We start from the raw sequence: 26,970 nt of genomic DNA, 5'->3' as shown, positions 1-26,970 counted from the left end.
CAATATTATATACAGTCTATTCTATTTAAAAAGCTTAAAAACATTTATAAATACTTTTTTTTTTTTTTTAGAAGATTTTGATAATGGAATTCAACATACTCTATCAGGCCCATTTATCAAGCTCCGTACGGAGCTTGAAGGGCCGTGTTTCTGGCGAGTCTTCAGACTCGCCAGAAACACAACTTATGAAGCAGCGGTCTAAAGACCACTGCTCCATAACCCTGTCCGCCTGCTCAGAGCAGGCGGACAGGAATCGACGGAAATCAACCCGATCGAATACGATCGGGTTGATTGACACCCCCTGCTGGCGGCCGATTGGGGGGCGGCGTTGCACCAGCAGCTCTTGTGAGCTGCTGGTGCAATGTTAAATGCGGAGAGCGTATTGCTTTCCGCTTTTAGCGAGGTGTTGTGGACCTGATCGGCAGTGTCGGATCAGGTCCGTAACACCTTTCATAAATTGGGGCCTATGTGTATATTGTTATGCTTTAACATAAGGTAATAAGGTATTCTTTTAGCAAATAATTTTTACAGTTACACCTTAAATTTTACAGTTCTTTACAATGTAGCTAGTTATAAAAAGTCAACAGTCACATGTTAAAGGGCCATTATAGTTGGAATATTATACACTCTAATTCGCTAGAGTATGCTATTTTAATATTAGAGACCCTGCATCGCTATGTGTTAAACAGATAGGGACCTATTTATGATTGTGCGAGTGGACATGATCCGATATAGGGGATCATGTCTGCTGCACATCGATAAATGCAGACAGCATACACTCTCGGCATTTATCATTGCACAAGCAGTTCTTGTGAACTGCTGGTGCAATACCGCCCCCTGCAGATTTGAAGCCACTAGCAGGGTGTGTCAATCAACCCAATCATATTGATTTCTGGCGATTTCTGTCCGCCGCCTCAGAGCAGGTGGACAGGTTATGGAGCAGCAGTCTTTAGACCCCTGCTTCATAACGGTTCGCCGGAAACACGGGGCATCAAGTTGATAAATATGCACATAGTAGAAGAACCTACTGGGTTGTGTGACTTGCACTGCTGAGTGGATCAACAGCAGTTTCCACTCTGGACTGGCAGTGCTCTGTGGGCCTTGAGTGGTACTTCTACTAATAGTCAATTTTAGAAATAAATAAAACATAAAAAAAGAATAAAAATAAAAGTATCAGATAGTTTGTTAAATATCTTACTTTGTTTCTCAAAGACTTCAAATCTTTTGCTACTTCGGCTTGTTTCTTCTTATCTTCATGAAGGGGTTCCAGGTAATGCTTTATGACACTTTCCCAAAATGGAACTTCCTCCTTAAAGATCAAAGCAATAGCAATTTGAACTATAACTGGTATTGAGCATATTATACGCAATTTTAATGTAGCAACAGATTAAAGCGGTATTATACAAACACAATGTTAAAGAACATTGTAGCTAACCTTTTTGTTTCTTTGTCAAATGGAAGGTATTTCAGTTCTTGTTCCCCCCCCCAAAAAAACTTATGTGCCTGTCCTAAATAGACCTATGATTTTTCTTCTTTATATTTGCAGATGCGTCTCTCTCTCCAGGGGCAGAACTACCATTGGTGCACTGGCACCAGGGCCCATGTGCTGGAGGGGTCCCATAGCAGCCGGTCTATATATAGACATGTGCAGAATTTGTAAAATCCTTATATGGAGAGCCTTTTATTAGTGTGGTTTGCAGATCTATATGTCTATCTATCTACTGTCTATCTATCTATTATATATCTATCTACTCCAAATTATTATACAGAACAGCAAGTATATTATTACTTATTCTTGCCACTGAGTTACCTTTGGGGGGCCCAAAATAATTTTTACACCAGGCCACCTGTTGAGTAGGTACACTACTGTCCCTCTCCAACACTAAAATAGAAGCAGTTGATGCAATCTTACTGTGCTGACTACATTTATGCACTCCCGGTTGGTAGAGTAAAATCCAGTGTACATGAATGAGGCCGGTACAGTGCGATACAGTTTTCCTAAACAAAATTTGTACATTATGAAAGAAGCAACTTATTTGTTTCAATGATAGAAATAGCACCTTTTAACAAAGCACACATAAACATTCAAAATAATGATATATAATTCTGCACATAGTGCAGAATTATATAGCATTATCTTAGCGGCATCTTTATACATCTAAAGCATTTCCTGATTTTTTATCCCAAAGTTGGACTCCACTCAAGGTTCTACTGAGCGGGTCTTGTTTTTCAAATGCGCTTCGTAGGCGCACTGTCTAGTTACAGCCCGGCCAATCGCACCAATGTTTGTATGATTCTAGCACGCTTCCGCAACCAGATCAGAGCGGGAGCAAGATAAAGTGCAGAATTATATAACATTATTTTGTATGTTTACTCTCCCTTTAATACAGTGTGAGAAATGTTTTAAAACACACTATCTTTACCAGGAAAAGCCATGACTATTTTTTTATGCTGGATATTAATATACCATTCTCTTAATCTTGTTTCTAAACTAAAATTATTATTTTTTACAAAGGAAAGTATATAAAGAACATTTCTACAGTATAATGCATATTCATTATACCTCATAGATACATGTACTGTAAAACCATAATGCCCCAGATAATATGGATTAAACAATAATGTAATGTAATGTTTTTTTCCTTTAAAAAACAAATATCATTGATTTCACAACCTCTAAATATATATTACTGTCACCACATTACAACATGAATTACTGTACTTTCACAAATAACCTTATTATATCTAGACCATTGTATGTTAAGGTTATACTTCCTTGTATTATAAATACTTGGAATTGATATTGCGCTGCCTCAGCAGCTTACTGTTTAGTACATGGTTTAAAAACTGATGTAGAATCTAATAAAATGTATTAAAATATAAACCATTAAAATAAAACATAATAAAAATGTTTCACAATATATAAAAGAGAAATATCTCAACGAGAATCATTATTGAAAAATTTGGCTTAACAGGGCACTTCAAAGAATTTGTTCGAATGATATATACTGATTCAACCACAAGATTATCAATAAATGGGCACTATTCCCCTAAAATAAATATTTTTAAAGGTACAAGACAGGGATGTCCTTTATCCCCTCTACTTTTTAATCTTGCAATTGAACCATTAGCGATAATCCTAAGAAAAGATCTGGAAGGTATTCTTCTAGGAGGAAGGAAAGTAGTATTATCACTCTATGTGGATGATTTATTAGTATTTATAGAAAACTCTCAGAAAAATATTCCTATCTTAATAGATATTATTCAACAATACAGCAAATTCTCTGGCTATAAAATCAACCTTACCAAATCTGAAATCCTCTGGTTACACAAAAAAGCAAATAGTATCCCGTATACACCATTTAAAGAGGTAGAAGAGCAGATTAAATATCTAGGTATTATCTTAAATAAGAATCCTTCTAAATGGTATGGGTTGAATTACAAAAAAGTTTGGATATTGGCAGTAGGAAATTTACAAAAATGGGAGGTTCTACCTCTTGGTGTTTCTACTTAAGTACACCTGATTAAGATGATTCTTCTCCCAAAATATAATTTCTGTGCCAAAATTTACTGATATTTATAAAAGAGCTAGATCTTAAACAATTTTATTCAAATTGTGTTAAATTTCTATGGAAAGGAGGGAAAGCACGTATGGCCCTGAAAAGATTAATGCAGAAAAAAGAAAACGGAGGGCTTGGTTTCCCTAACCTTAAATTGTATAATAGGGCAGTTATGGTTAAAGTTGCTTGTGACTGGCTGACAGATAAAGATTTAGTTTCCTATACACAACTAGAAAATAACTTGATATATCCATTCTCCTTGAAAGGTTTATTCCACCTAGATCTTAAGAATATACCTAAAGAGGTGGTTAAATTAAAAATAATATATAATGTGGTGGTGGCCTGGATTAAATATAATAAAGAGTTAGATGTTAATAATCGGATATCTCAATATCTTACTATCCGAGGGAATCCATATTTTATACCTGGAATGGGGCAAAATGTCTTTAAGAAATGGGAACAGAAGGGCTTGACTTATGTCGCTCAACTTAAAGACACAGAACTACAGACAATCAAATCTTTTAATGTATTAATACAGGAATTTGATATATCCACTAAAGATTTCTATGCGTATTTACAGATTCTGCATTTATTTTTTAATCTACAAGAAAAATATGGGAATGATTGGTCTCTGGGAGTAAAAGACTCTAATATAAAGATGTATCAAGCTGGCCTGAACGCAATATCAATATGGTATAACTTAATGATGCAGAAAACAGGACAGGATAACTTAGAGAAAATAAGTATTGCTTGTAGTATAGAATTCAGAGAGATGTCAGCAGCAGAAGTTATACAAAGTATTAAAAGAGCAGATAAAGCCATTAACTCTATTAGTTGGAGAGAATCTCATTTAAGAATTCTCTACAAGGCATATATGACACCAGCAGTTATAGCAAGATGGTCTAAGCAGGATAAGCCGAGTTGCTCCAGATGTAACTGTTTTAAAGCTGATTTGTATCATTGCTTCTGGACATGCCCTAAGATCCAAAAATTTTGGAATAGGGTTAATTATTGGGTGAATAGGTTTCTGGAAAAAAAATGTAAACTAGAGGCACAACATATATTTTTTTTATATCCAAATCCAAGGAACGCTAAAGACAGAGTAAATGTAGAACTAATCAACACGTCCATATTAATCATGCAAAATGTTATACTGAGATCCTGGAAATCTAAATTCAGCCCAACGATGAAAGAATTTAATAATAAAATATTGGTACAGATGAATATGGAACAATTTAATACAAATATAACACAAGAGAAAAGAGTAGCTTTTTTTCCAGAAGTGGCTAAAGGTATTATTGACACTTCCAGAGAGGGTTCAAAAACAAATAATATATCCCTTTTAAAAATCTGATTACTTCAGTATAGCCTTAATATCTGGCCATTTTCCACAGTTTTGGGGAGAATAAGAGGTGGGAGCGAGAGAGAAGAGAAACCCCCCTTTTTTTTTGTGTTTGGTTTTTATGTTGCTTCTTGAGCTTGGTAGTATGAGATTGAGGCTCTTAATGTTGTCAAGGCAGATTGTCATCTCTATTATAGGGGGAATTAAACAAAGGTTATATATGTATAAAGCTGAATTAAATATAGGATCTTGCGAAATAGAAAGAGAAGAGAAAAGGAAGGGAAGAATGAAGAGAAAAGAGAAGGGGGGGATAACATAAGGTTTGTTTATGAGTAAAAAGAATAGACCCCCTTTATGTTTATGTTAACCAGGTAAGATTAAGATATGTCCTGTAGGAGTAAGGCTACGAGGTGGGATAGAGGGTTATTTTTCAAGTTGAAATCTGATGAATTTATATTCGGTATAGAGTAAATTAAGGATATAACATGTTATAAGGAATACATTGATTTTGTAATATTTATGTTGATAATATGCAAATTAACCTATGTAACAAGGCTTTGACTGAGCAGATGTGTATATATACCTACAATATTATGCAATGTTTAACTTCTGTAATATTTTCTTTTTGTTATGATTATAACCTTCAATAATAAAAGAAAAAAGAAATTTAAAAAAAACCCAACGAGAACCATTAACATCAGTGTATATCAAATCACAATAAGAACATATACTTTGCATATAAAACATGCTTTAGATCGGGGCGTGTCCATGCAACGTTCTTGATAGGACGTATTTTCTGAAGGCTCCAGAAGAATCTCTAATAATCTGCCGATTATTAGCCTTTTACAGCAAGAATAAGAACATCATATACAAAAGTTTCACAGTGCTAGTAACCGTGACCCCATATCTCTTCATCTTGCTGTTTTTTATGAAGCTGGGGACTCAGATCGGAACTTACAGGCCTAAGGCGGCGGCCTACTACCTCTAGGCTAACACCTCCCCCCGGGAAGAGCCGGGTTATTAGTGCCGTTGGATTAGTCCAACTTACTAAATCTCTTCAAAGAATAATATTAACTGGACAGTTAACTACTACACTACCCATTATCACTTCCTAAAGTCAAGACTTCTTGAGGCGAAGCAAATCTAAAATATGGCGAATATAACAGAAGGGGACTGCCCGATACACCTTGAGGACTTCCCTGAAACACTTATGTCTCTTATGAACAGGCTTATCGAGAAGGCTCCTTATGACTACCTGATAAATCATATGATGGCGAGGGAAACGGCTGCAAAATGTGAGGGAAGGCAGTCAGGAGCAACACAATATCCCGACACTGGCACTGCAGACAATACCAGAAACTCCAGCCTACCTCAGGAAAATGAATCCTCCGACCTGGAGTCTACCGGTGACCCAGAGCTAACACAAGCTTCAGATCATGGGACTGCCATAGAGGAGCACTGCTTAACAGATACAGCACGTCAGGATCATATGTCGGGAGCCCTGCTGGAAGAGGTTGTGCTCCATACACAGACTGCGACTGAGAAAAAACTTAACCTGGCTATACCGGGCGACATGTTGAGGGGAGACTACCCGGCCGCACAACTTACCCGTAAGAAAACATCTTGCCGCCAACAGCTCACATCAGCTAGATATAAGGAATTAATGCACTAGTGTGTTTTTCCCTTAATGCTATCTTATACCATGACCCCAGTCTCCTGCTTAGCAGTTAATATATCTGACTGTTCCATTTAGGAGCACAGAATGTTCCTTATTATATTGTTTTAAAAAAAATTATCTTCCTAGCATACCCTCATAAGGCGTTAAATAATATCCCCCCCCACCAAATACTCTGCCCACTAATTTATCCAGCCTCTACGCATTGCCTTTCCTGATCCTGATGGATTAGCAGATAATCAGTTACATCAACTCAAGCATTGACTGTCCGGCAGATATCTTTTATTGACAACCTATGCTTTGTTTTTGTTTGTTTTGTTCAAGTTGTTTGTTTTTTGTTTTAACTATATACAATCCCTACCTTTATGCTTTTATTACAGCATGGAGGACCCATGAGTGGTCCGCATTGTTATTTAAAGGGACAAAAATGAGGACAATTGTTCAAGATCCACAAGCATGATTTTAAAATATCAATTGACATTGTACTGTACACTCTTATAAAAGCATGCCTACTGTATCGTATAATTCCTCAATAAAAATTGTTTAAAAAACAAACAAAAAAAAAACCTGCTTTAGATCGAGTGCAACTGTTCTGTCGAAAACTCCAATTCCTCGAAAACTCCAATCTGACGTCACTTCCGGTGACTCTTCGATTTTAATATCTGTTTTGCCTCTAATAGTGAAGATAGACGATTACAGTGCCCACCTGATTGGTTATGCATCCTGTCACTCACTGGAAACGGACCAATCAGATGTATGGAATCACCGGAAATGACGTCAGATTGGAGTTTTGGATGTATTGGAGTTCTCGATAGAACACAACGCCGAAACATGTTGCTCTTATTTTGTCTGAGGTCAGCTTCCGTAGTTTGGGTTTTTAGGGGAGATTTAACGTAATGGCAGCAAGTTCCAGATCATGGCTATATGCCAAGTATACCTCGTAGTAACAAGGAAACTCATCCACATACGAGCAAACTACCTTTGCCAGTATAAATAGGGAAATATGCCTTACTTTTTTGGACATTGCTTTCTTGTAATAAGGATTTTCTTCTTTTGCAGCAGAATCCTTAACAGTGCCCTCTCACTATCGCAAACCACATGGAAGTTTGCAGACTTCCAGTGATTTGATTTGCTGTACACTGATGTTAATGGTTCTCTGAAATATTTCCTTTGAATAAATTGTGAAATATTTTTATTGTGTTTTATTTTGATGGTTTTTATGTTAATACATTTTATTAGACACTACATCAGTTTAAGCAGTGTTTATATATACATACCTCCTCTAATTCCTCTTTCTTCAGCACATTGTAACTTGATATATTTTGTAATTCTTGAATCCATCCTATTTAGAGAATATTGTCAGGAAAAAAAACAAATACTTAATTAACTAGTGCCAACCGTATTTTCAAATTTGACACTTAACCAACAATGTTTTGTCTATTTACTTTTGTTTTAGCCAATTAACTTATTTCAAATAAAGATACAATTAATAAATACAAAAAATACAAGACATTTAAATTTCCAAACAATTAGCATGTTCTAAAGTATTTAATACATTTCTGTTAGCCCCTAATGCATTATGTAGGTTTTAAAGGGACATGTCAAAATTAAAGGGACAGTAAATTCATAATTATACATTCATGATTCAGAGAGAGCATACAATTTTAAATAGCATTCCAATTGACTTCTATTATTTAATTTGGTTCCCTCTCTTGTGATCCTTTGCTGACAGTTGTATCTAGGTAAGCTCAGGAGCAGCAAAGCACCCAGGTTCCAGCTGCTGATTGGTGGCTGCATATATATATATACTGATTGTCATTGGCTCACCCATGTGCTCAGTTAGAAACCAGTAGTGTATTGCTGCTCCTTCAACAAATGATACCAAGAGAATTAAACAAATTTGATAATAGAAGTAAACTGGAAAGTTGTTTAAAATTGTATGTTCTACCTAAATCATGAAAGAAAAATTTAGGGTTTCATGTCCCTTTTTAACTTTCATGTTTATTCCGTTTAACCTCTCTCTTGGGCCCTGATGATCCAAAGTCCTGCAATGTGGCGATGTCTTCAATAAGTTTTTACTTTCAACTTGAAATACACCCGTTAACCCTCTTGTGTTAAAAGTTTACTTTTAACATAGTTAAAGGGACAGTCTAGTCAAAATTAAACTTTCATTATTCAGATAGGGCATGTAATTTTAAACAACGTTCCAATTTACTTTTATCATCAAATGTGCTTTGTTCTCTTGATATTCTTAGTTGGAAGTTAAACCTAGGTAGGCTCATATGCTTGTTTCTAAGCCCTTGAAGGCTGCCTTTTATCTGAATGCGTTTTTATTTACTTTTCACAACAGGGGAGTACTAGTTCATGTGAGCCATATAGATATTTTGTGCTCATGCTTGGGGAGTTATTTAATAGTTAGCACAACACAGTACTAATTGGCTAAAATGCAAGACAATAGATAATAAATAAAAATGAATGTGACTTTCGGCATTTAGCGAGGTCAAGCAGACATGATTCACTACAGCAAATTATGTCCGCTTGACCTTGAATAAATCTACCCCATAAAGTGTTATCATATTCCGTTGGTGTGAAGTGATACAAGCTCATGAAAATTTTGTAGGTTATGTGTTTAACCCTACCACTATTTACATTTAATATTCTGTGAATTTGGGGCCAGATTACGGGTGGCGCGTTAACAGTAACGCGTAAGCGATAAGGGGTTTATCTTAGGTGTTTCAGTTGTAGCGTGCGTATTATGTTAAAAGTAAATGCGATTGCTTGAGTGCAATTGGAGTTAACGCACCTCAAAGCTCTGGCTAACTGTTTTGCAGAACAAAAAAGTGTCACAAAACATATAAAAAAATACATGCAAAAGTACAGTTACACTCATAATAACACTAATAAAGATTATTAAAATTAAATTAAAATATTTTAAAATTAAAATATTGCATAAAAAGTTATATATATATATATATATATATATATATATATATATATATATATATATATATATATACACTGTATATATATTGGAGCCCTTTTCAGTCAAGTAGATGTATATAATGTATATATTTTAAAAGTATAAAACATTGTTTAATTCTAGCTGTACAGTACATAGGGCAATATGTTCTTTATGCCTAGTAGGCTAATCCAGAAGACTTTGTAGATTAATGACAGCAGTTGACAAGTGAAAATGTGTTAACTGCTGCCTTGACAATGGAACAAAAATCAGATATAGTAATATAGCGAACAAAAAAAATGATATTCCAGCTACTAGGTGAACAGCTGAAAATTGTAATAACGTTTCACTGCAATTTTAATGGTTAATAGCCTGTTGAAACCAATTTCAAGAAATATGTTTTCACAGGCTTTTGCTTTATCTGTACATACTTTTTAATGTGTGCATGTCCTTTACAGGGGCATACACTAATTTAAAACATAAGTTTGCATTTAAAACAAGCATAAATTACTTACTTTTCTATCCTCTAAGCCCTTCCCGCCGTTAGGATATTTCATGCTGTCCTAACTGCACTAGGCTTCAGTGCCGTTAGGATGGCATGGAACCTTTGTACTGAAGCCATAGAAGCTTCCTAAATGGAACTGCGGGCTGGAGGGCCTGCCTTGCATCATAGGCACTCACCCCCACCCCCGACCCGATGCCATCATTGAAATCAAGCGATCAGATAAACGATCACATGTTTTCAATTTTTTTTCTTCTTTGTTTACATTGGGTGTTTGTTCCAATGTAGACAAATAAATCCCAGTGGAAAAAGAGTTATGTGCTCCAAAAATGTCTCATGTAATGATCCCGGACATGCCCCCAATCTAGTTACAGCCAAGACAGTAGTAATTTACTGGAGCAAAAGTTTAGAGGGCAGTAGTAAACACCAGAGACAGCAGCACATTAGACGCTTTCAAAATAAGCAAAGGGGCTTTACAATGGTATACATAAAATAGTATTGCTTTAGAGGCTTTTTAAACTAATTTTATCTTGCTTTATGTTATCTACAAATATGTATTGTTCTAAAATCATACAAATATTTTAAATTCTTACCATCATCACAAATATGTTTCTCTTCTTCTTTGATCTCATTTTCACCTTCTTGGCTAGAAAAAACAAATATTTAAAAGGACACTCAAATCAAAATTGAACTTTCGGGATTCAGATAGAGCATGTAATTTTAAGCAAATTTACTTCCATTAACAAAATGCGCACAGTCTTTTTATATTTACACTTTTTGTGTCTCCAGCTCCTACTGAGCATGTGCAAGAACTCACAGTATATATACGTATATACATTTGCGATTGGCTGATGGCTGTCACATGATGTAGTGGGAGTAGAAATAGACATAACTTTGAAATTTGTCAGAAAAAAAATCTACTCATTTGAAGTTCAGACTATGGGGGTCTATTTATCAAATCGTCAACTATGTTGCATTCACCGGCATCAATACGCTCGCCAGACATCTCTGACGCGGACCTGAATACGATCTCCTTATTTATCAAAAAAGCTGTCAAAAACATGGACATCAGACTGTTGTTAACTAACAGTCATCGATGTCATGGTTATTCAGGTTTTTCCCAACTTTATTTATACCATTTCATTACTGTCCATGAACAAGCACATTTCTCTGAAGCTAATCTTTTATTTTTTCATCTGTTAATGTCCAAGAAATAGATTGATTTATACCTCAACAAACAATATCTCATAGAAAGTTATTTTTATATTGATTTGTTATATGATACTTTCACAGAAATTCATATGTATTTGTATTTCTAGGAGTCATATTTTTTATTTATTTTTTAAATTATTATTAATCCTAGAATTTGTACATATATCCTTACACATACTTGTGTATATAGAGTATATATATACTGTGTATATATATATATATATGTGTGTGTGTTATGTCAGAAATCTTTTGCAAACATATTTACATGTCCCTAAGTTCCTTTTTTTGTTCTAAACAATGTTTTCTGTGTTTATTTATACCACTATATGTATATATTTTAAATGTATTATTATTCTGAGCAGGAATAATTGCAAATATAACATGATGAAAGCATGATGGGCACAATCCTAAAGCCTTCCGCAACCCTCAGGAGGATGCTTGCGACCCTCATTTGGGTCGCGGCCATTAGTTTGGGAACCACTGATGTAAATACATGAATTTTTTATTATCAACAATATTTGGCAACTGTGTGCCGGAGTACTGTTTTCAAATAAGGGGCCAACTTTGCATTGTGGGGCACGGGATTTGTTCTATCAGGTGGACACTGTTTTCTCAGGGATCATCTGATAATTATCTTTGGACCACTCATGTCACATTTTAGAGCATATACAAGGGTGCTAGACCTCAGGACACAATAATGGAAACAGGTGAAGGCAATTTCTATGGCAATTACATATTACCTAGAGAGGCATGAGGACCCTTATTTAAAGAGAGTAAAGGTAATCCCCTTTTTCATATGAAGTGTGTGTGATCATGGTCTTTAGACTCACTCTTGTACAGTAAATACTTGTATGGAAATCACAAAGTAATGCCCGAGGTATGAGACTTTGCTGCATGGAGAAAGGGTGTGCATTATAGCCCCCTCTACCTATAAAAAAAATCTCACTGGTATCCAATTACCAGACACAATAAATGCAAGTGGATTGCATACTTTTTTTTATTGATTAAATCTATTATGGAAAATAGTTATGTTAGGCAAAACCTTTACCCATCCATAGCAACCTGTGATCAGCAAGAGGTATACCCAACAAGTGTGTCAATATTGGTGCCAGTTTCTAAAAAGAAATTTAACAGTAAATATTAATACCTTTCAGTGGGGACCGGCTGGACAAATTCCTTAAGTACATTTTCTTTTTCATTAATCTGTATGTCAATATCACAACAGAAGCAGTTACAACTCTTCTTATATTTGACCTTTTTGTCCTCTTTTTTCTTATTCTGTATGGGTTTGACAGCTTCACGAGTTCCCCATGTGACATTATTCATGTTAACTAATGAATAAATAGTTAATAGAAGATAGGCACTTGGTACACAAATAACGTACAGAAGTCCATAGATAATTAATGAAAATTCCTGAGGATGCAGTAAAGCTGTTATCAGATATATCAAGCCCATAGAAATTAGAAATATGCCGGTGGGTGTCACAAAGGTTTGTTGCCTAATCATGTCTCCTAAAATACAAGAAAGACTATATTAATTACAAGTGTGTTTTTGTTTATTTATGCAAACACTATAGAATATAAGTATAATTCATACTAAAAATATGTTTTTAGAATGAAAATGGATCAACACAAAATATATCACGTCCAATAAAAATTTGGAATGTTTTATTCACTATAATTATATAAAACAGTTATGTAGAAGATAAATACAAATTTAGTCACTGGAGATAGACAAAACAAAATCCTTTAACAACAGATACCAAGATAAAGCAAATTCGGTCATAGGGGCCTATCTATCAAGCTCCGTAGGGAGCTTGACGGGCCGTGTTTCTGGCGAGCCTGCAGGCTCGCCAGAAACAGCAGTTATGAAGCAGCGGTCTAAAGACCGCTGCTCCATAACCTATCCGTCTGCTCTGAGCATGCGGACAGACATCGCCACAAATCAACCCAATCGAGTACGATCGGGTTGATTGACAACCCCGGCGTTTCACCAGCAGCTCACAAGAACCGCTGGTGCAATGCTGAATACGGAGAGCGTATTACTCTCTGCATTCAGCGATGTCTGTCGGACCTGATCCGCACTATGGGATCAGGTCTGACAGACATTTGATAAATAGGTCTCATAGAAGCAAACTGAAAAGTTGTGTAAAACTGCATGCTCTGTCCAAATCATGAAAGTTTAATTTTGACTTTACTTTGAAAATAAAATAATAAAAAATATATATATAAAACACTCTCTACAATGGTGGATGTGGTGTAATATAAATCAAAACCAAGCAAAAAAAATACCATCATCATTAAAATACAGGCATATCTTATTTTATTGTGCTTCGCATGCCTGTGTCGTGCAAGTCTATCAGTGCAATTTCTCCTGCATGTATACACATATAAACACATAAATACATACTGTATGTATACACATACAAGGGCGGAACTACCATTGGTGCAGCAGCACCGGGGCCCAAGGGCTGGGGGGGGGCATAGCAGTCAGTCTATAAATAGGCTTGTGCAGAATGTGTATAATTCTAACACAGGTGAGCCTTTGATTAGTGCAGGTTACAGGTGTAGCTACCTATTCATCTGTCTATCTTCAAAATCATTATACAGCGTTACCTTTTGGGGGGCCCAAATAACAATTGCACCAGGTCCCTCTGTTGAGTAGGTCCGCTACTGTACACATATTTAAATAAATACACATATATACACACCTATATATAAATACCACCAGCAAAAAGATTATGACTCACTGTAGGCTCAGATGAGGATACGCATTTATTTTAGCAATAAATCATTTTTTAATAAAGGTTTGTACATTGTTTTGTTAGACAGAATTATATTGCACTCTTAATAGACTACAGTATAGTGTAAATATAACTTTTATATGCACTGGGAAACAAAAAAATAGTGTGACTTTATTTCTATATTTGCTTTATTGTGGTGACCTGGAACCAGACCTGCAATATCTCGAAGATACGCCTGTGTATATGTGTGTGTGTGTGTGTGTGTGTGTGTGTGTGTGTGCTTATAACTTTGGATTGCATGAAAAAAAAACATTTTTAAATCTGGCAATTTGTGGTCACCCATTGAGACTCCACATATTGTTAAAAATGTAAGTATATAAGAAAAAAAATATATATATATAAAATTGGTTCTCATTTTTATTTTTTAAGTTGTGTTGAAAAAAATAGAAATTTCCTATTTGTTAATGTTGAAGCAATTAGCCTGACCTACAGCAAAAACTGCTGCATTAATCTTTATAAAAAAAAATTGTAGATATATTTTAGTGATTCAGATAGAGAATACAATTTTAAACAACTTTCCAATTTACTTCTATAATTTAATTGGCTTCATTCTCTTGTTATCCTTTGCTGAAAGGTGTATCTAGGCAAGCTCAGGAGCAGCAGAGAACCTAGGTTCTATCTGGTGATTGGGGGCTGCATATATATATCAATTGTGATTGGCTCACCCATGTGTTCAGTTAGAAACCATTAATGCATTGCTGCTCCTTCAACAAATGATACAAAGAGAATGAAAGATATTAGTTAATAGAAGTAAATTAGAACGTTGTTTAAAATTGTATTCTCTATCTGAATCAGGAAAAAAAAATGTGGGGTTCATGTCCCTTTAAGTAAATTATTTTTTTGTTGTTTGTTGAAAATAATCTTTAGATATGAATTGAAATTAAAAGTCAAAGTATATGTTTACATATATATTTTATTACGGCCTGGCTTTCCTTTATGGGTTACCATTCCTATATCTGGGGTGTGTAATATCCTAGCTATCAAACAGCTAGCATATGTACAAGGTATGTAAACGGTATAGGGGCAGTAGATTAGCATGGGCCTTTGGCAGCATACAATCACATTTCCTATTCTTGGTATGTCAGTTTCTACAATTGTTATGTCTATTTCAACTCCCCCTGTACCATGTGACAGCCATCAGCCAATCACAAATGCATACACACTTTTTCTTGCACATGCTCAGTAGGAGCTGGTGACTCAAAACGTTTAAATATAAAAAGACTGTGCACATTTTGTTAATGGAAGTAAATTGGAAAGTTGTTTAAATTGGCATGCTCTATCTGAATAATTAAAGTTTAATTTTTTATTGAGTGTCCCTTTATATTAATTCCTTATTTTTTATGTCAACTCTATAAGGACAGATTTATACTTTCATGGAAAATTAGTTCAGCCCTGTTTAAAATAATTAATTTAGGGCCAGATTACAAGTGGAGTGCTAAATATCGCTTTTGCGAAAAGCAATATCAGTGCTCCCCTGAGTAATACCAGCGCGCGCTAATGTGCGCTGGCAATACAAGTTGAGTGCAATGCGTGTTTACATTGCTAGGAAGCATTGCACTCACTAGAGCATGCTTACCATAGGCTTCAATGGGAGACACAGCATGAGAACCTTGCGCAGCTTCAGGGAGTAAGTCGCGCAGCATTTTTATGTTTTTTACAATGTGTATATTATTTTGCAATTTTGATTAGCATTAGTATAGTGTTGACAAATATGGAAAATTATTTACTGATACCCCTATTCTTCACATTGATGTTTTGGGAGTGCACTTAGATCCACACTCATCAACAACACTTATCACTTCAGATTTATATTACGTCATTAAATGACAGGACTTTTACATTTCATCATAACTTGCACGTTAGTGATATCACTCTTCACAGAGTTAAATCACCAATAATATAGAAAATGTACTGTATATTTAAGCCTTAGAAGCCCATAAGATATTACACATATATTGTACTATATTCACCCTATTAACGTAGGTATCGATACATCGCATTTCTAACACTAGGTTTGTTTATTGCCTCATAGAAAAATATAAATTATTTGTACTGTACTCACTTTATTCAAATAGTTATTGGCACATCACATTTTAAACACTAAGGGCTAGATAACAAGTGGACGGGTATATTTTTTTTTTTGCGATCACGGAAAATCAACTAGAGTTAAGCTTTTTGCACTAGTCAGGTTGTGTTCGTATTACAAGTTTCAAAAAACATATTTTGCACTAGTGGTAACCCAAATCGCGCCTAAAGTCATAAAAATCAAACATTGCGATCGCGTTTTCTCATTTCCCCATAGAAGTAAATGGTGAAAAAAAGTAACACCCACTCTCTCGCACAAACACTATTGCATTTTCGCAATTGTGCTTACCCAACATGAAAATATGAATATTTCATATTCAAATATTCTTATCACATAATATTTTCTATTTATTTATAAATAAATATTTCTACATAATTCTGATGTTTTTTTTTAAACAGATATATACAGATATATATAGGAATATCTATTTAAAAATACATATTTGCAGAACATTGGAATGTGAAATATTTACAGTAAATACATAGTTAAACATATCTAACATAGCGATACATACAGATACATTTCTAAAGATGTATTTGTATGTATATAAAGTACTTTGGTGGCTTTTTTTTTGTAGCGCCCGAGATCTCATATCTTTGAGCCCTTATAACTATTTTGTGCAATATTTTTTTTATTCATTTTTATTAGATGGTGTTATTATGAGTGCAACTGTACTTTGTAATGTATTTTTGTGATGTATTTTGTGACACTTTTTTGTTTTGGAAAACAATTAACCTCAACTCTGAGATGGCGGTAAGGATTGAAGCTCAACTTGTGATATCAGCCCAATTAAAGGGCCACTAAACCCAAAATCTTTCTTTCATGATTCAGCTAGAGAATAGAAATTTAAACAACATTACAATTTACTTCCATAATTTATTTTGCTTCATTTTTTAAATATCCTTATTTGAAGAAAAAGCAATGTACATGGTGAGCCAATCACATGATGCTTCTATGTGCAGCAACCAATCAGCAGCTAGTGAGCATATCTAGATATGCTTTTTTTTATCAAAGAATATCAAGAGAATAAAACAAATTAGATAATATAAGTAAATTAGAAAGATTTTTAACATTGCATTCTCTTTCTAAATCATAAAAGAAAAAATGTGGGTGGCATGTCCCTTTAAAACTGCTAGCAAAAAAGACAATATCGTTTTTTGTATGAATATTTTTTATATATTGTGTTTAGAGTGGATTTCATTTATATTCTATATATTCACATCAAACACTGCTTCATATCATGGTTTAGTAGTTTTTACAGCAAATAGATGACGTTTTCTGAGTAGAGTAAAACATCACAAAGGAGGCGTGTTATATTGCCCATTGATAACTTTTGTCAAAGAAAGTCTGCCGGTCTGGAATACATAGGGGTATATTTATTAAAGGTTGAGCGGACATGAGTCGCATACGCTGTCGGCATTTATCATTACACAAGCATTTCTAGTGAAATGCTTGTGTAATGCTGCCCCCTGCTCACTGGCGGCCGCTAGCAGGGGGTGTCAATCATCCCGATCAGATTGGGATGATTTAAGTCCACAACCTGAAACGATAGCCGTAGAGAGCAGCATCCGCTGCTTAATAAATCTACCCCATAGTGGCGGAAGGTATGATTTCCCATTGGATAAATCATGTCATGTGACCTACCATCTCACTATAGACACATTGGATTGGTATGTCAATAAGAAATTTACGGCTAGATTTAGAGTTTTGTCGGTAACGACCCGCGTAGCTAACGCATGCTTTTTTTTCCCCGCACCTTTTAAATACCGCTGGTATTTAGAGTTCACAGAATGGCTGCATTTTCAGTGCGTTAGGCTCCAAAAAAGGAGCGTAGAGCATAATTTACCGCCACTGCAACTCTCGATACCAGCGGTGCTTACGGACGCGGCCAGCTTCAAAAACGTGCTCGTGAACGATTCCCCCATAGGAAACAATGGGGCAGTTTGAGCTGAAAAAAACCTAACACCTGCAAAAAAGCAGCGTTAAGCTCCTAATGCAGCCCCATTGTTTCCTATGGGGAAACACTTCCTAAGTCTGCACCTTACACCCTAACATGTACCCGAGTCTAAACACCCCTAACCTTACACTTATTAACCTCTAATCTTCCGCCCCCGCTATCGCTGACCCCTGCATATTATTATTAACCCCTAATCTACCGCTCCGTACACCGCCGCAACCTACATTATCCCTATGTACCCCTAATCTGCTGCCCATAACACCGCCGACCCCTATATTATATTTATTAACCCCTAATCTGCCCCCCACAACGTCGCCTCCACCTACCTACAATTATTAACCCCTAATCTGCCGACCGGACCTCACCGCTACTATAATAAATGTATTAACCCCTAATCCGCCTCACTAACCCTATAATAAATAGTATTAACCCCTAATCTGCCCTCCCTAACATCGCCGACACCTAACTTCAAGTATTAACCCCTAATACCCCTAATCTAACCCAAACCCCCCTTAAAAAAAACTAACACTACCCCCCTGAAGATCATCCTACCTTGAGTCGTCTTCACTCAACCGAGCCACCGATGGAACTGAAGAGGAGATCCGAAGCGGCAGAAGTGATCCTCCAAGGGGCGCTGAAGAAATCTTCCATCCGATGAAGTGATCCTCCAAGCGGCGCTGAAGACGTCTTCCATCCGGGCGATGTCATCTTCCAAGCGGGGTCTTCAATCTTCTTTCTTCAGGATCCATCTTGCAGACCTCTGACGCGGAACATCCTGCTGGCCCGACGGACTACCGACGAATGAAGGCTCCTTTAAGGGACGTCATCCAAGATGGCGTCCCTCGAATTCCGATTGGCTGATAGGATTCTATCAGCCAATCGGAATTAAGGTACGAAAATTCTGATGGAATCAGCCAATCAGATTCAAGTTCAATCCGATTGGCTGATCCAATCAGCCAATCAGATTGAGCTCGCATTCTATTGGCTGTTCCGATCAGCCAATAGAATGCGAGCTCAATCTGATTGGCTGATCCAATCAGCCAATCGAATTGAACTTGAATCTGATTGGCTGATTCCATCAGCCAATCAGAATTTTCCTACCTTAATTCCGATTGGCTGATAGAATCCTATCAGCCAATCGGAATTCGAGGGACGCCATCTTGGATGACGTCCCTTAAAGGAGCCTTCATTCGTCGGTAGTCCGTCGGGCCAGCAGGATGTTCCGCGTCGGAGGTCTGCAAGATGGATCCTGAAGAAAGAAGATTGAAGACCCCGCTTGGAAGATGACATCGCCCAGATGGAAGACGTCTTCAGCGCCGCTTGGAGGATCACTTCATCGGATGGAAGATTTCTTCAGCGCCCCTTGGAGGATCACTTCTGCCGCTTCGGATCTCCTCTTCAGTTCCATCGGTGGCTCGGTTGAGTGAAGACGACTCAAGGTAGGATGATCTTCAGGGGGGTAGTGTTAGTTTTTTTTAAGGGGGGTTTGGGTTAGATTAGGGGTATGTGGGTGGTGGGTTTTAATGTTGGGGTGGGGTTGTATTTTTCTTTTACAGGCAAAAGAGCAGTTTTCTTTGGGGCATGCCCCGCAAAAGGCACTTTTGAGGGCTAGTAAGGTAAAAGAGCTTTGAACTTTTTTAATTTAGAATAGGGTAGGGCATTTTTTTATTTTGGGGGTCTTTGTTATTTTATTAGGGGGCTTAGAGTAGGTGTAATTAGTTTAAAATTGTTGTAATATTTTTCTAATGTTTGTAAATATTTTTTTATTTTTTGTAACTTAGTTCTTTTTTATTTTCTGTACTTTAGTTAGTTTATTTAATTGTATTTATTTGTAGGTATTGTATTTAATTAATTTATTGATAGTGTAGTGTTAGGTTTAATTGTAGATAATTGTAGGTATTTTATTTAATTCATTTATTGATAGTGTAGTGTTAGGTTTAATTGTAACTTAGGTTAGGATTTATTTTACAGGTAATTTTGTAATTATTTTAACTAGGTAGCTATTAAATAGTTATTAACTATTTAATAGCTATTGTACCTGGTTAAAATAAATACAAAGTTACCTGTAAAATAAATATTAATCCTAAAATAGCTACAATATAATTATAATTTATATTGTAGCTATATTAGGGTTTATTTTACAGGTAAGTATTTAGCTTTAAATAGGAATAAGTTATTTAATAAGAGTTAATTTATTTAGTTAGATTTAAATTATATTTAACTTAGGGGGGTGTTAGTGTTAAGGTTAGACTTAGCTTTAGGGCTTAATACATTTATTAGAGAAGCTGTGAGGTCCGGTCGGCAGATTAGGGGTTAATACTTGAAGTTAGGTGTCGGCGATGTTAGGGAGGGCAGATTAGGGGTTAATACTAGGGTTGCACCGATACTAGTATCAGTATCGGTGCCGATACCAAGTATTTGCATGAGTACTTGTACTCGTGCAAATGCACCGATACTTAAACCGATACCTCCAATTCCTACCCATATGCCATCTTGTGGCGTTTTTCAAACTGTATGTTCCCATTTCATTTTAAGCTGGAGTGGAGACTTAACTAAAAATTGTTCACTTCTGTTCTGCCAATACAAATTGCTGTTATTTGTATTTTACGTCAGAGCAGTTCTTTAAAAGCTGCTACTTTACAGCTGGAAGCCTCTCATCTTGCACAATTATGCTCAAAATATACTGTACTCTGAGGAACACCCTTAGCCAGGGCTGGACTGGGAATAAAAAGCAGCCCTGGAAAAATATGAAGACCAGCCCTATTTTCTGTTGAGTCAGTAGAATACAAATGCCCCATTTTTCTCTAAGGGGATTACTGGGACACTCCTTCCCCAAAATTATTTTTAGAATTAAATTTTGTATTTGTATTTTGTACAAGTGTCAGATTTATCAGTTATATAGGCACCCTATAACCCAATTGCATCCAGTAATCACCCCTTTAAATTGTAGCTTTCCAGTCCCAGCTGCTGCAGCTGTTATTTATTGTTGTTATTATTATGTTATTGTAATAATTTTATTTATAAACATGTTCTATGAACTTTGTGACAACAAGCACATAAAACTGTTTTATTATTTCAAAATGTCTTTTGAGATACAGTTCATAATTATAAAGAAGCTATCTTAAATCATTAGTCTGTATTTTGCTTGGTAAACTGTCATGACATTAAAAAAGTATCGGTAATTGGTATCGGTGAGTATTTGAAAAAAAGTATCGGTACTTGTACTCGGTCTTAAAAAAATGGTATCGGTGCAACCCTAGTTAATACTATTTATTATAGGGTTATTGAGGCGGGAGTGAGGCGGATTAGGGGTTAATAACTTTATTATAGTAGCGGTGAGGTCCGGTCGGCAGATTAGGGGTTAATAATTGTAGGTAGGTGGCGGCGACGTTGGGGGCAGCAGATTAGGGGTTAATAAATATAATATAGGGGTCGGCGGTGTTAGGGGCAGCAGATTAGGGATAATGTAGGTGGCGGCGGTGTGCGGTCGGCAGATTAGGGGTTAAAACATTTTAATAGAGTGGCGGCGATGTGGGGGGGCCTCGGTTTAGGGGTACATAGGTAGTTTATGGGTGTTAGTGTACTTTAGAGCACAGTAGTTAAGAGCTTTATGAACCAGCGTTAGCCCAGAAAGCTCTTAACTCCTGACTTTTTTCTGCGGCTGGAGTTTTGTCGTTAGATTTCTAACGCTCACTTCAGCCACGACTCTAAATACCAGCGTTAGAAAGATCCCATTGAAAAGATAGGATACGCAAATGGCGTAGGGGGATCTGCGGTATGGAAAAGTCGCGGCTGGAAAGTGAGCGTTAGACCCTTTCCTGACTGACTCTAAATACCAGCGGGCGGTAAAAACCAGCGTTAGGAGCCTCTAACGCTGGTTTTGATGGCTAACGCCAAACTCTAAATCTAGGCGTTAGTTATTTTGTCATTTAAGTTTTATTTTATCCTAATGCTATGTTGTGTAGGTTACATATGCGGTAAGATCCATTTTTATGGATAAGGGGAGACTGCATAATGCAGTTTTTCTCACACAGGATTATTCATTACAATATGAACCATTTTGCATATATAACTTGTGGATTTAAGCATTGCCAAATGTGTTTATTATGTTAAACATGCTATTGAAGTTTTATTTCATATTTTGGATCATTGGATGTGTAAAATGTATGTTTAAGGTACTATAGGTAGGTTATTTCCTGTGTTTGAGTTACACAGCTGCATCTCTCAATTATAGGGACATGAAACCCAAAAAATTAATTCATGATTCAGATAGAGAATACCATTTTAAACAACTTTCTATTTTACTTCTATTATCTAATCTGTTTTATTCTCTTGGTATCATTTGTTGAAGGAGCAGCAATGCACTAATGGTTTCTAACTGAATACATGGGTGAGCCAATCACAATTGGTTTATATATGCAGCCACCAATCAACAGCTAGAAACTAGGTTCTCTGCTGCTCCTGAACTTGCCTAGATAAACCTCTCGGCAAAGGATAACAAGAGAAGGAAACAAACTAAATAATAGAAGTAAATTGGAAAGTTGTTTGAAATTGTATTCTCTATCTGAATCATGAAAGAAAAAAAATTGTGTTTCATGTCCCTTTAAGAATAATTAGATTGGGAGCATTTTGCATTTAAGGTAGCGTTTTTTCATTATTTTATTATGCCTGATGAAACAACGTGTATTGCCGAGAAATGTGATGCAAATTGAGGGGTAATTATGCACCTGTTAAACCCTTCTTTTTTGTGCACTTTTTATGGTTTTTATTAAATTTGGTTTTATGGGGAACCATTTCTATGTGCTTTATTGACGCTACCTATCAATGTAACATCGCTCGTACACCGATTTGTAGAAGGACCAGCAGCCGGAGCTCAGTTAGCTGGAGCACCGTGAGTCTCCAGAACACCTCTGTCTGCAACTCCATGGGAGTACAATGTGCTATCACTATTTTGTCCTAGTAAATTACTTACTGATTTACACATGAAGTGCCCTCTTTTATACTTGTCTTTGGACTGATACAGAGGATTTATCATATGGGTATTTTGTCCCTTTAGGTTTGTTAACCCAGATATAAGTAAATAACATAACCCAGTGAGACCTTTGACAATTAGCTTTTTAATGGGCAAGGATATATACAATTTTAACAGCATATGATCGGCTTGAAGAATTAAATTTTCTCTGAAAGTGATACTATCTTTGTAATGACAATAATTCAATTCCCTTATTAATACACAGTATTTACAAGGAATTTGTTTACTTACCAATAATACAGAAAATGGTTGCTGTCATTAGGAAAGCATAGCAAACACTAAGAATTCCTGCAATTGTTATTTGGGTTTTTGGTTTTGCCACGTAACAAATCACAATATAAAGAGCAGGAGGAAATATGGCTATCAATAAACTACCATTGCCATGCCACTGAAAAAGAAATGAAAAGGAACCTAAAAGACAAAAACAATTAACTTATTAGTTTAAGACATTTTATACAACACTTTACCATTAACAAAAACTTTGGGGTAGGCCATATTCCATGTGGACATAAAAGTCTAATGTATTAAAGAGACAGTCAACTCCAACATTTTTATTGTTTAAAAATATAGATAATCCCTTTAATACCCATTCCCCAGCTTTTCACAGCAAACACAGTTATATTAATCTACTTTTTACCTCTGTGATTACCTGTATCTAAACCTCTTCTGACAGCCCCCTGATCACATGACTATTTATTTATTATCTACTGACTTGCATTTTAGTCAATTAGTGCTGTGTTGTTGGGCACAACTTCGCGGGCATGAGCACAATATTATCTTTATGTGAAAACCTAAAAGAAAGCATGTGATAAGAGCAGTCTGTAGTGGCTTACAAATAATAATAATACTAATAATAATAATAACTAGTATTTATATAGCGCATTTCTCCCAGTGGGACTCAAAGCGCTTTTTCAGCGCTCGCTCTTGAAATTAACCAAATCGGCAGCTGAATAGTAATAGTTGTTATTATTACCCAATTTAATGGTACCCAATTTAGAGGTTTAAATGTTATAAAGTATATTAATATAACAATGTTGCTTGTGCAAAGCTGAGGAATGGGTAGTAAAGGCGTTATTTATCTTTTTAAACAATAGTTTTGACTGTCCCTTTTACAGCATTTTATTGTTGCTACTATTGCTTGTATATTTTTGTGTTTAACCACTGTAAAAGGGGATACATACAAAGTTAAAGAGGCCTATTTATCAAAGGTCTTGCGGACCTGATCCGACAGTGCGGATCCGGTCTGCAAGACCTCGCTGAATGCAGAGAGCAATACACTCTCCGTATTCAGCTTTGCACCAGCAGCTCACAAGAGCTGCTGGTGCAACGCCGCCCCCTGCAGACTCGAGGCCAATCGTCCGCCAGCAGGGAGGTGTCAATCAACCCGGTCGTACTCGCCGGATGGAGGCTCGCCAGAAACACAGGGCTTCAAGCTCCATTCGGAGCTTGATAGATAGGCCCCAAAATCTGTTTTAGCGCAGCAGTGCTCTATTGGGACATAGCTGAACATATTTGGTTATCTAATGACAAGAGGCATATGCGAATAGCCATAAATCACCAGCTAGCTCCCAGAATGCACTGCTACTCTTGACTCTACATGTTATACAACAAAGGAAACCAAGAAATTGTACAAAAAGTCTATTAAGAGTCAAAATTTACTTTGCAGTGTACTATTATCAAACTGAGTTCAATTTTGTTACCAATGTTAATAAGCTTACAACAATGTTTAGAAATCAATATGGACACATTGTGGTATAATAAATTAGCTCATCAACATTTATCTTGTGAACATATAACAATGTAATACATTATACATCTGCAAAATCTGCATCTATTAAGATGTTACGCCAATATCAGTCCTTGTATGTCTTTACAAATTGGTATCCAAAATATAGATAGTCTGGGTTTGTTTGTTTATGAGGTTTACTTGGTATATTTTGTAACAGATGAAAATGGATTTTAACATATTCAATGAAGATAAACGTTGTTTGTTCCTGGTTGAGCTCTTCTCTCTGGGGTAGATTTATTATCAGTCGAGCTGTCGGCATTTATCATTGCACAAGGATTTTTGTTGAAATTTTTGTGCAATGCCCACCCTGCTCACTGGCGGCCAATCGGCTGCTAGCAGGGGCTGTCAATCATCCTGATCAGATCAGATTGGGATGATTTCAATCCACCCCTAAAATGTGGGGGACAGGTTAAGGAGCAGTGGTCTTATGACCGCTGCTTTTTAACCTCCGTTTCAGGTGATCCTGAAAGAATGGAACTCTGAAGCAGTATTGGCTACTTAATAAATGGACCCCTCTCTGTCTATGTGAGAATTGTTTAAAGGCCATAACTGCAATGTGGAACACAATCTATCTTGTGGACATTTATACTTTAGAACAATATAAGTAGTTCACTCATTTCATACTTTTTACCCCCCCCCCCCACCAAAAAAAAAAGGTAAACCACATTGCAAGTTAAAGGGACATGAAACCCATTTTTTTCTTTCATGAGTTAGAAACAGCATGCAATTTTAAACAACTTTCTAATTTACTTCTATTTAATTTGCTTCATTCTCTTGATATTCTTTGCTGAAAGGCATATCTAGATAGGCTCAGTAGCTGTTGATTGGTGAGTGCACATAGATGCCTCGTGTGATTGGCTCACCCATGTGCATTGCTATTTCTTCAACAAAGGATATCTAAAAAATGAAGCAAATTAGATTATGGAAGTAAATGTGAATGTTGCTTAAAATTATATTCTCTACATGAATCATGAAAGAACAATTTGTGGTTTAGTGTCCCTTTAAGTTAAAATCATGTTATAATAACCAGTAGATACCTGCAATCATAAGACAGACAGTAGCAGGGCTTAAAATTGATGAAGTCATAGTTAGTGTCTGATACAGAACATAAGGTAATGAGATAGATGGATTTCTTTTCGCTGTTTGTCCTCCAGTATGTAGTAGGTCAAGGGTATTGGCCATGGTCGACGGTCCCCATCGTCTGCGTTGATTATAAAATTCTTCAAATTCCTGTGGAGCATTTGTGTAGGCATCAGATGCAGCGTTATATTCCACACGCCAGCCTTGTTGAAGGATTAGTGTACAGAGCCATCGATCTTCACCTTACAATACAACAAATTACATTAAAAAAACGACAACTTTAAAGTATACAAATGACATATTTGTAAATTAGGATCTTGCTTTTGTCTTTATGTCTAGTATATGTTTGGAGATAACAGACGAATGCAGTCTTTTCTGCGTGAGCCTTCAGGCTCGCCGGAAACATAAATTAAGAAGCAGTGGTCATAAGACCGCTGCTCCTTAAAGGGACACTGAACCCAAATTTTTTCTTTCGTGATTCAGATAGAGCATGGCATTTTAAGCAACTTTCTAATTTACTCCTATTATCAAATTTTCTTTATTCTCTTGGTATCTTTATTTGAAATGCAAGAATGTAAGTTTAGATGCCGGCCCATTTTTGGTGAAAAACCTGGGTTTTCCTTGCTAATTGGTGGATAAATTCATCCACCAATAAAAACGTGCTGTCCAGAGTATTGAACCAAAAAAAAAAAAGCTTAGATGCCTTCTTTTCCAAATAAAGATAGCAAGTGAACGAAGAAAAATTTATGATAGGAGTAAATTAGAAAGTTGCTTAAAATTGCATGCTCTATCTGAATCACAAAAGAAAACATTTGGGTTTAGTGTCCCTTTAACTAGTCCACCACCTCAGAGAGATGACTGACACCCACTGCTAGCGGCCGATTAGCCGCAAATTTGCAGGGGGCGGCATTTCACAAGCATTTCACTAGAAATGCTTGTGCAATGATAAATGCCGACAGCGTACGCTGTCTGC

At 36.2% G+C, this 26,970-nt stretch overlaps 1 protein-coding gene across 1 annotated transcript in view; it reads right to left on the bottom strand.

The window, feature by feature from the left end:
* LOC128657824 (chitin synthase chs-2-like) overlaps positions 1-26,970 on the bottom strand; it is a 118,095-nt gene that overhangs the window by 15,353 nt on the left and 75,772 nt on the right. The window contains exons 13-18 of the mRNA XM_053712244.1: positions 25,955-26,239; positions 23,360-23,539; positions 12,398-12,761; positions 10,632-10,684; positions 7,855-7,919; positions 1,199-1,309 (exon numbers count right to left, since the gene is read on the bottom strand). Coding sequence (XP_053568219.1) covers positions 1,199-1,309; positions 7,855-7,919; positions 10,632-10,684; positions 12,398-12,761; positions 23,360-23,539; positions 25,955-26,239 — 1,058 coding nt within the window. The remainder of the gene's footprint in view (positions 1-1,198; positions 1,310-7,854; positions 7,920-10,631; positions 10,685-12,397; positions 12,762-23,359; positions 23,540-25,954; positions 26,240-26,970) is intronic.

Source organism: Bombina bombina, chromosome 4 (genome assembly GCF_027579735.1).
Source record: "Bombina bombina isolate aBomBom1 chromosome 4, aBomBom1.pri, whole genome shotgun sequence".
Lineage (NCBI taxonomy): Eukaryota > Metazoa > Chordata > Amphibia > Anura > Bombinatoridae > Bombina > Bombina bombina.
This window is presented reverse-complemented; position numbering and strand designations above follow the sequence as displayed.